Source organism: Pleurodeles waltl, chromosome 10 (assembly GCF_031143425.1).
Source record: "Pleurodeles waltl isolate 20211129_DDA chromosome 10, aPleWal1.hap1.20221129, whole genome shotgun sequence".
Classification (NCBI taxonomy): Eukaryota; Metazoa; Chordata; class Amphibia; order Caudata; family Salamandridae; genus Pleurodeles; species Pleurodeles waltl.
The window spans coordinates 851,329,765-851,344,207 of NC_090449.1; the positions used below are offsets into that span (position 1 = coordinate 851,329,765).

Here is a 14,443-nt window from a genome sequence, read left to right on the forward strand (position 1 = left end):
TTTAAAAAAAAAGGTTTGTCACCATCATGGGGGATGCAAACCCCTCTCGAAGACTGTGGACCTCAAGAAGTGCTGGCCCCAGATCTCCAGTCTGCAGTTCTGGTATTGAGACAGCTTATCATGAAAGGGGACCTAACATGGGCCAACGGGTTTTAAAATCAATGCTCTAGCTACTCAGACCCGCATCCTGAATATAAAAGCAAAAGGCCACTTGTTGGGACAGTGTGAGCACACCATGACCCTCCAGCCTTAGTGGGGGCACCCCCTTTAACCATCAAATTAAGAAAACGTTTGTCCATGTCGTGGGGCCCCCAACCCTCTCACAGGAAATGGATATGACTAGCGCTGGCCTCTGTGTTTCCAGCCCATAATCCATGATCTTGTTACTGAGTTCACAAACTATGGAAGGGGAACCCAACACGAGCCCACAAGTTTTAAGAGAAAAGTCACATATAGGTGTACTGCAAATATGATTTTGCCACATATAAGCAATTTGACAACTTGGCAGCCCTCTGCACTTCTATCTGCAAGGAACTACAATTAGCATCCTACATATACCTCCTCTTTACAAATGTGAGTGTCTGACTGCTCTGCAGTAGATGCCTTCATCATGTGTCTTACATATGCTTGCTTTATAGTTATATTTTTATGATACTTTTGCCGCTAACTAAAGCAATGTGTTGAACTACTTCCCAACGAGTGCTGATTTGGTAATGCATTTTCCAGGCAACGCGCCATAGAACATAAAGTGAACACTACAAGTTGCTAATTTAAGGCAGGTCTCTGCCATGGGCAATTTCTCTTTTAGGGCTCAGGGCTGCTGCCCCTCTGAAATTCCTACACATTCATATAAACAATATTAAATAAATCGATTTGCTTAGAGATACGATTGTATCTCTAAACAAATTGTTGCAATTAAATCTGGACAGTCTGTCCTAGGTTGCCTGCCCTGCCTTGCTTTGAAACAAGAGACGGAAGCCAGGCAGTAAATCAACTTTCTACACTGAGACGCACAACGCAGGTCTGACTGCTCTAAAGGCCTTCATTTCCATTGTGGTCTATGGCAGTATCAAAGGTAGGCCAGTGACGCTTTAAGCATCATGGTTTCAGGCGTTGGAGTCTTCATCCCTGCCTGAGGGCAGCCATCTGTCATTAAGACGCATAGATCCCACCCTTTCCACATTTGTCACGCGGTAGGAGTGAATGAAAGCACCTGTGATTTAGTGCCTTGTCTTCAGTAATGGTAAGTGATATAATGCTAATCTTGTATTATTTTTATTGTACTGAGACCAGTTGTCACGCTAACCTCCCCCATGTGACAACCCAGGCCCTGACTGCAGATTGCTGGCTCCTTTAAAAGTGGAGCTGTTGTATTTGTTCCTCGTGAAACTGTTGCATAAGATAAGCATGGGTCTTGCTCCCTTGCAAAATGGATCCAAATATCCGAGTCAATCGCAAGGGGAGAAATACTTGCTTACAGTAAAGGCAGTTATCTGCTGTATGGCGTTAACACTGGCCCTATCTTCATGCCCCTAACATTAATCCCCAAAACATGGATTGATATACAAACAATTAATGTTAAAATGTGTGTCAGACATTTATTTAGCTTCTCTTTTCTCACATGTTTTATTTAATGTTACATTCTGCAAGAGAGTTAGCTGTTTCACCGTGCTGTATTTATGTGCATTTGTATTACTCTTGCATAATGAATACTTTGACTCATGCCAGGTGCTTATGAGAGGCTTAATTTGAGAGCGCTGGGGCTGTTGGCAAAGTGCTTGATAGTGGGTTGGTCTCTGCAGAGCACACAGAACAATGGTCTTGTATTCCAGTTGCAAATGAAATTCAGTGTAAATGTGTGTGAAGGGGTGCGTAGAGGTCAAAATATTTAAAAGACAAAAGCAAAATGAAATAAAGTGCTTATATGTGCAGTGTATGTCTGGGGTGGTAAAATGAGGAAGATGTGAAGGACTGCAATCAGGGGAGAGGGAAAAGAGGGTGCTGAAGAGGAAAGAGAAAAAGGGCATACATATCTAATGTAAAGCACACATAACTGACGGCCATACTCCTTCCATAGGCCTCAATAATATTTAATTCATAGTCTCACAATTTCAGAATTGAAACATTTTCAATCTTAATTATTTATAACTGATCATTCTTATTTATCTTAAACAGCTAACAACAATTGACAAAGCCAATAGTACAGACTTGTTTTAGGTGTATGTCAGTTGTTGTGTTATATTTCTGGATGCAATAACATATCAGCTAGAAACCAAAATACAGGCTGGGTGGCAGACTATGGGAATCACAGAAATGTATTTTACATGCTCCCTTTTAGAGAGCCTCCACTTTTTTCATCCCACTTACAGATCTGTCTGCACATATTTCTGTTTGATCGATTGCAGCCAGCAGCTGTGGGTGCTTCCTGATGCCTGGTTAGAGCATTTTCTTCCAAAGCTGGTGCTGTATGCAGTACAAGACGCTGGGCAAGCACACACTTTAAAGGGCCTGAAGTTGTTGTGGTGTACAGTTTGCACATTAAAGTAACTGTTGAATGTATTAATGCAGTATGATACGGGGCAGTTTTTAATATGTTTAGTATTTCAAGACTATGGGCCTCATTATGACCCTGGCGGGCGGCGGAGGCCGCCCGCCAGGATCCCGCCCTCCAAATTACCGCGCTGCGGTCAAAAGACCGCGGCGGGTATTACGAGTTTTCCCCTGGGCTGGCGGGCGGTTCCAGTAAAACCGCCCGCCAGCCCAGGGGAAAACGACCTTCCCACGAGGATGCCGGCTCGTAATCGAGCCGGCGGAGTGGGAAGGTGCGACGGGTGCAGTGGCACCCGTCGCGTATTTCAGTGTCTGCAAGGCAGACACTGAAATACTTTGCGGGGCCCTCTTACGGGGGCCCCTGCCGTGCCCATGCCATTGGCATGGGCACGGCAGGGGCCCCCAGGGGCCCCGCGACCCCCCCTACCGCCATCCTGTTCATGGCGGCTTTCCCGCCATGAACTGGATGGCGGTAGGGGGGGTCAGAATCCTCATGGCTGCAGAGCGCGCTCCGCAGCCATGGAGGATTCCAAAGAGCAGCGGAAAGTCAGCGGGAGACCGCTGACTTTCCGCTTCTGACCGCGGCTGAACCGCCGCGGTCAGAATGCTCATTGGAGCACCGCCAGCCTGTTGGCGGTGCTCCCGTGGTCGGTGGCCCTGGCGGCCACCGGCCGCCAGGGTCAGAATGACCTTCTATATGTTCCCATTGCTTTATAAACCTTGCTTTCTCACTAAATTCATTTGCTTTCAAATGCACCATTTGTCAATCTTTTTCTATTTTTTTCTTGGGAGGAGGACTCACCTTGGACCCCACGTTTGTCCATTAAGCTTGCTCACTTCACTTGCTACATAAAAGTCATAACCAACTTTTACGCCCCACCACTTTCAAATGTCACCATTCACCACTGATCTCTGCCCACGGTTTTGGGCAGACTCATGTCTTAAATAGTTAAACAGCTGGAGCAGTGTTAAGTTACCACCTTAAACAGTGGTAAATTGATGTTTGTTACAGAAAATTTTAAAGTATCTGCTGCTTTTGGCTGGAAATGCAGCTGGATTTCTTGATGTATCTAAAGTATGCAAAAAAAATAATACAACAGCATCCACAAAGTAACATACCAAAGAAAACATTAGCAAGGCACAAAACAACAAACAGCCAAAACATAACATAGCACAACAACCATAGTACAACACAACATATAGCAATAATGCGGAACAAAACACAGCAGCACAGAATTCAAGAAATCACAAAAAGGATATCACAGCCACAACAGAATCCCACATACCACATACGCACACTTCTTCTTGTCGAACAAGTTTTGTGAGGTAGCCTTTGGTATTCTTTGGATAAGAGGGCAAAAATGGTACAGAGTGTCAAAGTTAAACAAAAGCATTTTTTTTAGCACATACAAGTTCATTTTGTAAGCCGAGTCCCAGGTTCTGCAGCTGGGGGTCCGTTTTTATGTTGTGCAAATATTTGGATGTTGAGGAAAGGAAGCTACAGAGAGCAGTGCACACCTGCCCATGTTTAAATCACACCAAGCAGCAAACATCAGAACACTGTCATCGCTCAGGAAAGCAAGCATAGTGCCTGTTTGCAACAAAACACGAGATGTAGACATTTGAGCAAACAGTAGTACACACATGCGATTTGACGAGTGAACCTGCAATCCTAATGTCACCATATTCTTACTCTCGCAATCAGAATATAGACTAGGACAATCATTCGTGTGTAAGAAGAACGTTATAACTGAAGAACGTATTTGTAGTGGAAGTACTGTTGCTTAAAGCCATATGCCAATGTGCTTAAAATGTTACTTGTAATGTTTGAGCTCCCTCTGCAGGCTCAGGAAGAGAACATGCCAAATTATAGAACAAAGTTAAGAATAACATTTGTGCGCACATCTCACACACCCTTACTTTCTCCTACTCCCCCCTGTTTCCCTATGTTTACCTCTCCTTATACCCGCCATAGTCTCACCTTTCTCCCTCCATCTCTGACTTATCTACTCTCCCCCTCATCTCTCTCTTTTTTTCAAACTGGTTCTTCTCCCTCTCTTTCTCTCTTTCCATTTGTATGTATGTCTTTCTACGTTCTGGCATCCACTGTGTACAGAGGTAAAGGGTGTTTTCATTAAATTTACTGTCCGATGGGTATGCTATATTAGTTCGGACCGACAGCTCCATTCTAACTGTGAAGAAGCCAGCTTCCGAACCTGTGGTAATGGGCTCTCGTATTAGTTTAATCCTTTCACAAAGGAGGAGTCTTGGAAAAGCTGTGTACAACCCGGGGCCTCTCTTGTCTGCTAAATATGTGGAGGGCTGTAGGCGTCAGAATACCTTGTCCCCTCTGGGAAAGGGTTACATCCTTCGTAAAGCTATATGTACCTCTCTCTTCAGTCTGTCCAGGTCACAATGCGTCATAAAAGCGAAAGGTTTACCCAGCAGCATACATGCTATGAACTTGGGGGCGTGTTTCTCTCTGTCATTAGACACTGGAACACTGCATGGCGAACGATATTTAAATAAACAGTTTTCCAAAAATGTAAAAAGAGGCTAATTTTATTCCGGTGAATGGTGCGGTGTCAAGCAAGTCCCGCAGTGGTTGGAAAGAGAAATCACTTGAATTTAGCTGTTCCTCCCAGGAAAGCAGACTGACGTAATCATTCTCTGCTTGTGTTGCAGGCCCTCAGCACGGGTGTGGAGGGTACCTGACAAACCCCAGCGGTAGCCTCAGCTCTCCAGATGCAAACCGTGACGGCAAGTACGACAAAAATCTGAACTGTGTGTGGAACATCGTGGCGCCTGTCAACAAGCAGATCAACTTCACTTTCTCAGCCTTTGTACTGGAGGCGGCATCAAGGGACAGCTGTGTATACGACTATGTGAGGGTAAGAGCAGAGAAACTAGAGGTGATTGTAGAGGATAGAAAGAACAGGTAATCTACTGCCTGGAATAGCTAATGTAGCATTATTGACTGGTATGAGTAGCATTAACATGAGATCGTTTCCATTCGCTGGATTACGGGTCCAATTGAAGGTAAGGGGCCTAGAGTGGCGTCGCTGCAGGGGCTGGTGGGGCACGTTCCCCGTCTGTAATTGTCCTGAAGCCCCCTCCCCTTTCCACTCCCACCGCCAGCAGCCAGTAAAAACAGGCCCCAGTCCCCCAGCCTGTCGAACAGTGATGTACCCGTTTACTTTTCACGTTTTACTTACTCTTGACTTCTCAAAGAATATTTTATTTTTTCAGGATGTTGTGTTTTGTAGGCTTTTTTTTCATGCAACATATCACTTCTGTATAGTCTGTACAATAATAAGAGATGTTTCCTCTGTATATCTGTGTGAGTTCAGGTTGTGGATCGGTCCTTATATCGGGCCACAAATAAGAGCTGCTGGAGTCCAGGCCGAAGGCAGTTTGAATTTCTCAAAGTGCCTGTCACTTGCTCATAAATGGGTTCAGATTACATGCTCATCCAATCTTTGGCTTTAGTGAAGAACACATAGAACAGCGCTCAGATGTGCCAATTGTAATGTTATTTTATATTGATTGGTATGGGCACTCATCACCCAAGAGGCTATCTAGGCGATTGAGCATGTGTGTAGGTTTGTGGTCCCCAAGGCTCATACAAAGAGCTTGGTCTTCAGCTTCTTGTGGAGCTTAAGAAGTGAGGAGGAGGCTCTGATGTGTTGAGGAAGGTGGTTCCATGTCTTGGGTGTGATGTACAAGAATATGTTACCTCCAGTTTTGCGTTTGCAGATGAGGGGAATGTGTGTGAGAGTGAGGCACAGCGTAGGTGTCTGGTCGATTGATGAAAGTGTATGTCGCTGTTCAGGTCGGTCCTGTGCTGTGTAGGGCTTTGTATGTGTGCATGAGAAGTTTGAATTGGCTGCACTTGTGAATGTGGAGCCAGTGAAGCTTCCTGAGGTGTGGTGTGAAGTGGTTGTAGTGTGGGAGGTCAAGTATGTGCCTTGTGTAGGAGTTGTTTGGAGATTCAGGAATAGAGTGTGTTGCCATGTTCCAGCCAGCTGGTGATGAGAGCTTGCGTGGCAGTCCGTCTGGTGTCCTGAGGCAATCATTTGAAGATTGTTCGCAGCATGCATTGTGGTGGACTTTTTTTCCTCCTTATGCAGGGCCATCCCCAATCTTTTTGCCTCCTGCCTCCTATTTTTTCTGACCTGTTTTTGTTGGCTTTAGAACTCTGAGCACTTAACCACTGTTAACTAGTGCTAAAGAGCAAATGCTCTCTGTGTAAATTGTTTGGTTGATTGGTTTATCAATGATTGACATATTTGATTTACTGGTAAGTCCCTAGCACAGTGCACTAGAGGTGCCCAGGGCCTGTAAATCAAATGCTACTAGTGGGCCTGCAGCACCGGTTGTGTCATCGACATTAGTAGCCCTGTAATCATGTTTCAGACCTGCCACTGCAGTGTCTGCGTGTGCAGTTTTAAACTGCTAATTCGACTTGGGGGCTGCCTTTAAATCTGATTAAAACATAGATTCCCTTTGGGAGCAGATAGATATATGGAGTTGGGGGTCTCTGAGCTAACAATTTACAAATACATATTTTAGTAGAGTTGATTTTAAGATTGTGTGTTTGAAAATGCCACTTTTAGAAAGTGAGCATTTTCTTGCTTAAACCATTCTGTAACTCTGCCTGTTTGTGTATTCCCTGTCTGGGTCAGTTTGACAGTTGGTCTGTTTTCACTTTTCTCTAGACAGTGACACAAAGGGAGCTGGGGTGTAGCCTGCATATCCTGATGACCCATCTGTGCTAGGAGGGAGGGGAGGAGTATTCACTCACACCTGTAAGAGCTGTGCCCGTCCTCACACAATGCAGACTCCAACCCCCTGGTGTGTGTCTGGGGCCTGGCCTGGGCAAGGCAGGATTTCACAAACAAAAGAGACTTTCCTTTGAAGTAAGCCTACTTTAAAGGCCAAAATGGGTATAAGAAGGGCACCCAAAACTGCAGACTTTAGATCACTTCTGGACATCAAGAGGAACCTCTGCCTGGAGAAGAGCTGAATAGCTGTGGAAAAGTGCTGCCCTGCCTGTGACTGTGCTTTGTGGAGCAATCCTGCAGTTGCTGCTTCTGCCTGGTGAAATAGGACAAAGACTGTACTTTGTTGTGCATTCCTGCTTGTGAAGAAATCTCCATGGGCTTGTCCTGGGCTTGCCTCCTGTTTTTGAAGTCTCAGGGCCATCAAAGATTTCCCCTGCCAGCACCTGGACTCTCTGCTGAGGCTCCTGCCCTGCCAAGTGGTGCCCTATCCAGTTCCTGGGGCCTTGACAGGTGAAGCTGCCAGACCAAGATTGAAAATCCAAGCAGCGACCGCAGTGCAGGGAAATTTCCGATGCAACCTCTGAGACGCAGCTGAAGAAATGACACGCCACCGGCTCTGCAGCTGAAATTGATGCACCACTTGCAGCGTGGCTGGAAGATCGATGCTCCCGGCTGGAGAAACGACATGCCCCATCGCTAACGGAGGCTGGTAACATCGCAATCCACACAGCTCGGTTTTGCCCGTGCAGCAGTATTTTTTAAGCAAACCTTGCTGGGCACTGAAAAACGATACAATGCCTGCCCGGACCCGAGTGCTGCCCAGATTGATGCATCGTTCTACTGCGGAAAGGAAAACCGACGCACGCCGACCCGACCAAAGAGGGAGAAATGATGCACGGTTTCGCTTGCGGGTGACAATTCGACGACTGTTTACCTTTTTCGATGCACACTCGCCCGTGCGTGTTATTTTGATGCTACCCAGGTACATTTCAACGCTAACAGTGTATTACTTGTTTACAAAAGGATTCAAGACTCTTTTGCTTTTGAAATTAATAACTTGACTTGTGTATTTTGGATTTTTGTCATTATGTTCTTGTTTTGTTTAGATAAACCTGTGTTGGGTCATTTTGTAGTGTTTTCATTAAGTTACTGTGTGTGTTGTTACAAATACTTTACACCTAGAACTCTGAAGTTAAGCCTGCCTGCTTGTGCCAAGCTACCAAGGGGGCGAGCAGGGGTTAGCTGAGGGTGATTCTCCTTCACCCTGACTAGAGTGAGGGTCCTTGCTTGGACAGGGGGTAACCTGACTGCCAAACAAAGACCCCATTTCTAACACATAATATGCGGAAGTAGGAGGAGGACACTGCGCTGACTTGAGCCATCAATTTGAACTTGAGGAAAGAGATGTGGTGTGAGATGGACAGTTCCAGAAATATAGCAGGAGAGAAAGGACACTAGAGTCTAACCCAGGGACTACAGAAGAAAGTGATGTGAGTGAAGAGGAGAATTGAAGTTATTGAGACAGTCCGAAGAGCCCTCAACAGACCTCAGCAATGCTTAACTCACGATTGGCTTAAAATTTCTAAATTACTTGGTATGTTGTGTTTGTTTGTGTGTATCTATTTTTATCTGTGTGTGTGTGCTGGGGGCATGAGTTATAGTTACTTGAAATAACTCCAACTATAACAGCTTGTTTTTTATGGTTTTGGGTAAGTAAATTTGGAAGCTAACTATAACGTCCCCCTAACTTTTCTTGTGTGAATATATATATATGTAAACATATATACTATAACAATGCTCTGATTGGCTGGCCACAATGTGACTGGAAAGTTGCAGCTGCCATTTTGAGTTTGGCACTCAATCCCAGGGGCTTAAAGCTGATGGTTGTGGTCAGAGTAGAGTTACCCTAACCCCATGGAACTGATGGAGAGGTCTGTGAGGGACCCTTCATGGGCAAGAAATTGCCACAAAATGTTTTTTTTTGGGTGCATGAAGATCTGCAGATCCTCCACGGCACTCAGTGCAGCCCCCCCTGTGAATTTGTGATGGATCCACAGTATCCAGACCCCAATTAAGAATTAAAATACAACCACTCACAGACCCACTAAAACACCTACTCACACACCAATATAGAGACCCAGACAGCCACTCACACACCATCTCATACAGTCAGACACCCACTTACCCTTCCACACAACCACACACACTGAGTTATACATCCATACAGCCACTCACAGTACCACTCACAGACCCACAGCGTGGTGTTTAATCAAAACCCTGCAGTGCAAATACATTAATAAATCACGCCTAGAGTTTGCACTCTAATGGTCTGCAGAGGTCTGGATAGAATATCGACAATGGATGTCCTGAGACGAACTAAGTCTGAGTTCATGTACCCATGACTTGGAGAATCCAAACAAACTGAAAATTAAAAGTTTTAATAATTGTAAATAACTCTGACTCTTAAACAATAGTACTTGTACACTGTTTCATCCTTCCACTTCAATTGTGTTCGTTTACGGAATACGTATTCTAAACACAGTTATATTTTGTAAGGTCCACTTCTGTACATGCACATATATTGTAACTATTATATTGTTTGCACCCAAATCCTATTAATTTCATCAAGATTCATCTTTTTGCTTGTGTTCAATCAACTTCCCAAGCCAATCAATCTCTGGGTAAGATACATTTGTGAGCACACATGGTCAGCACTGGGATCAAACGGTCCACAATGTGAAACTAAATGCATGGCTGAGAGAGGTGCAGCACAACCTCACATGGGTCATGTACAAACTGCACCGAGTAAGCAAACTGTACCCCGCTGACAAGCATGAATGTCAGTTCATCAAAATGCTTGGGGTAGTGGAAGTGACATCACATGCCATTTAACCTTTACTTTCACTCTTGCATGCATGCTTACACTTACACACACTCACACAACATACATTTAAAACCATATTTTACTTACCTCAGCTACAAGGGAAGGCAATATTCCATCTAAGTGTAATCCATTCATTATCACACTAATAATTGAATAATACATTACTATTCACTGTTAGTGTAATACAAAATAGGCAGAAAACAAGGAAAGTGGTGCCCTAACTGACATCCATGAGGACGAGCTGCCCTTGTGTTCCTGGCACTGATTTTGCCAGCTCTGAGGCTAGGGGTCACAAATGCAGTGGCAGGGTTGGCAAGGGCAAGACAGGGGTCGCAGCTGCGACCCCAGTGACCCCTGAATGACGCCCATGCTGACAAGGCCTTATGAGGCTGAAACTGGTTTATGGTTGCTTGTGCTTCAATCAATCAATCAGGTAATTTATAAAGCACGCTACTCACCCGTCAGGGTCTCAAGGCGCTGGGGGGGGAAGCTACTGATCAAATAGCCATGTCTTGTGGCATTTCCTGAATGTTGGGAGGTCCTGGGTCTGGCGTAGGTGGAGCGGTAGGGAGTTTCAGGTCTTGGCGGCGAGGTGGGAGAAGGATCTTCCTCCGACGGTGTTGTGGCGGGTGCGGGGGACGGAGGTGAGGGCGAGGTTGGCGGAGCGGAGAAGGCGGGTGGGAGTATGGAAGGTGAGTCTGTTGTTGAGGTAGGCCGGACCTGTGTTGTGGAGAGTTCTGTGTACGTGGGTGAGAAGTTTGAAGGTGATCCTTTTCGATACGGGTAGCCAATGTGGGTAGACATGTGGTTGTGGCGTGGGGTGTCAAGGATGAGGCGGGCAGAAGCATTTTGGATATGTTGCATTTTTGTTACTAGTTTGGCCGTAGTTCCTGCATAGAGTGCGTTTCCGTAGTCCAGACTGCTGCTGACCAGGGCATGGGCGACTGTTTTTCTGGTTTCAACGGGGAACCATTTGAAGATCTTGCAGAGCATACAGAGGGTGTTGTAGCAGGAAGAGGAGATTGTGTTAACCTGCTGGGTCATGCTGAGTCCAGGATGATTCTCAGGTTTCGTGCTTGAGTTGTGGGTGTGGGTGTGGCTCCTAGGGAGGTAGGCCACAAGGAGTAGTTCCAGGCTGAGGGGTTGCTGCCTAAGATGAGGATCTCTGTTTTGTCGGTGTTTAGCTTGAGGCGGCTAGATTCCATCCAGTTGGCGATGGCGTGAATTCCATTGTGGAGGTTGTTTTTAGCAATTGCAGGGTCTTTCGTGAGGGAGATGATCAGCTGGGTTTCGTCTGCATAGGAAACTATGTTGATGTGGTCAGTTCTTGCGATGTTGGCGAGAGGGGCTATGTAAACGTTGAACAGCGTTGGGCTGAGGGAGGATTTCTGGGGGACTCCAGAGATGGTCATGGAGTGTTAGGACATGTAAGGTTGAAGGCGGACTCTCTGGGTTCTGCCGGAGAGGAATGAAGAGATCCAATCGAGGGACATGCCATGGATCCCGGCGTTGTGGAGGCGTGTTCGAAGAGTGTGGTGACAGATGGTGTTGAAGGCTGCGGAGAGGTCCAGGAGGATGAGCGCTGCGGTTTCGCCTTCGTCGAGCATGGTCCTGTTGTCATCTGTAGCAGCGATGAGTGCGATCTCAGTGCTGTGGTTTTTGCGGAATCCTGATTCAGAGGTATTGAGCGCTTTGTTGTCTTCTAGGAAGCGGGATAGTTGGTTGTTCACGATTTTCTCAGTAACCCTTGCTGGGAAGGGGAGGAGGGAGATGGGCCGGTAGTTCTTGGGGTCATCTGGGTCCGCCTTGGGTTTCTTCAGCAGGGCTTTGACATCGGCGTGTTTCCAGCTCTCCGGGAAGGTGGCTGTCTCTAAGGAGCTGTTGATGATGGCGCAGAGGTGGGGGGGCGATGATTTTGCTGGATTTGTTGATGATCTGGTGTGGACAAGGGTCCGAGGGGGAGCCGGAGTGGATGGAGGCCATGATGTTGCTGGTGTCTTCATTGTTGATGTGGGTCCAGGTGCATAGGAGGTTGTCGTTGCTTGGGTATGTGACTGTCTATGGTTGGCTTGTGGGTCAGGGGGTTGAAGCTGTTGTGGATGTCTTTGATCTTTCAACGGAAATAGGTGGCGAGGGAGTTGCAGAGCTCCTGTGATGGCGGGGGTTCGTAGGAGCAGGCCCTGGGATTGGAGAGCTCTTTGATGATGCCGAAGAGCTCTTTGTTGTTTTGGGCGTAGGTGTCTATGCGGCTTTTGTAGAAGGTTCTTTTAGTGGTGCAGATCAGCTGGTGATGTTTGCGGATGGTAATCTTGAGGGTGATGTGGTTGGATTCATAGGTTCAAGGCGCTAGGTCTTCTCCATTTTTCGGCATTCCCGCTTGGAGGCCTGTGGGTCGGGGTGAACCAGTTGGCATTGGTTCTGTGGTGGGTGTCTGAGGGTTGCTTGAGCGGTGCAAGGGTGTTGACGCAGTCAACTATCCATTGATGTAGGTTGATGGTGGCTGAGTTGGGGTCTAGGGTCCTGGGAGGTGGTGCCTGGGCGAGGGTGGAGATCAGTTGTTCTGTCGAGATTTTGTTCCAGTGGCTTCGGGGGGGTAGTGAGGTGAGGAGGTGGGTGACCGGCTTCTGGAAGGAGAAATTAATGCAGTGATGGTCGGTCCAGTGGAGTTCGGTGGCGTGGCTGAAGGAGACGTGGTTGCTGGTAGAGAAAATGGGGTCGAGTGTGTGTCCTGCGGTGTGGGTGGGTGATGTGACGAGTTGCTTAAAGCCGAGGTTTGCGAGGTTGGCGAGTAGGTTGGTGGTGTTGATATCATTGTTGTTTTCTAAGTGAAAGTTCAGGTCGCCGAGGAGGATGTAGTCAGTTGAGGCGAGGGCTTGGACACTGATGATGTTGGTGATGGCGTCACAGAAGTGAGATCTGGGGTGTTTCCATTCAGAGGGGCCTGATCTGGCAGTACAGGCTGTAATTTTCGTACCAAAGCAGGACGAAGGATTATTTGCGATGGCGGGTTTTTGTCTGAATTGATAATGGTGGGCAACAAATCGAAGCACTGGGTTGCAGGCACGATTATTTGCCGCTGGTTGAGATTATTTGAAACATTTAACCTGTCTCTTTTTTTGTTTCCTCAACTTTACTTACTGGGATCATTGTTTTCAGGCTCGATAATCACCCAGAAGTGTAAGGGCACACCTTGAGCCCTCTTTGCATTCATCAGATACTGTTTATTTTTGCAGTCGTATACTGTTAATTTGAACACAATATCGTCAGAGACCAAAACTGGGTGCATGTACATGGACATGTTTATGGTTGAAGCAAGGGGCAGGATGGCCACATGGAACACAAAGGAAAACCATTCTCCTCTGAAGAGCGAATGGTCCACGATACGTCTTACTGCTACCAGAGTTGTGTATGACTTTCTAAGCATTTACATACAGATAGAGGAGGCTAGTCTTTGCTTGAACTGAAAGTTGGGTATTGCTTACTTTGTTTCAGGCAGATTGTGAGTGATCACAGAGTTCTTAGAGAAAACACCATCTCGCCACTTCTGAGAACATTTAATAACATACTTTATTTATTTTTCAGCTGTATGATGGGGATAACGAAAATGCCAATATCGTTGGTACCTTTTGTGGCTCCAGTACCCCAGCTCCATTTATTTCCACTGGAAACTTTTTGACAGTTGTGTTTGTCTCAGACGTTACTGAGGAAATGGCTGGCTTTAATGCCACTTACACAGTAATAACACGTAAGTATCTTATTAGTTACAACTTCTATGATAGACACATTTATTTATGTGCAAGAGCTCGTATGATGATATTGATATAATGCAGTTTTACATTTTGTACGTTATCAAGCTTTCTTTTCTCTCTACTTAATTCAATTGTCTATCTAAGTGCCTTTACCAATGTATTTCATTTAAATAGCAGACATTTCCACGTTTTCGACAGGCAGTGTAATATAGATAATATTGTCTACATTATATAAATATTACTTTCTGTAAGTATTTTGTCATATCGTCCAGCTCTAGGAATATAAGGCCAGCTGTAACAAGCCCCTTGGAGTCATAAAACCTGCATCAAAACGGCTGAATAGATTCTAAGGAAATTTCACAGCAATCTATATTAGACTGTATGGATGATCCTTTTTGCTATTGCAAGTGATGTTATGAAGTGGTTATGAAGTTATAACGGCCAAAAACGTAGGGCCAAACATACAAAGAGTACTA

At 45.9% G+C, this 14,443-nt stretch overlaps 1 protein-coding gene across 1 annotated transcript in view; it reads left to right on the forward strand.

Annotated features, from left to right (window-relative positions):
• Positions 1–14,443, forward strand: part of CUBN (cubilin) — a 1,111,275-nt gene that overhangs the window by 1,005,979 nt on the left and 90,853 nt on the right. The window contains exons 60-61 of the mRNA XM_069211549.1: positions 5,236–5,441; positions 13,801–13,963. Coding sequence (XP_069067650.1) covers positions 5,236–5,441; positions 13,801–13,963 — 369 coding nt within the window. The remainder of the gene's footprint in view (positions 1–5,235; positions 5,442–13,800; positions 13,964–14,443) is intronic.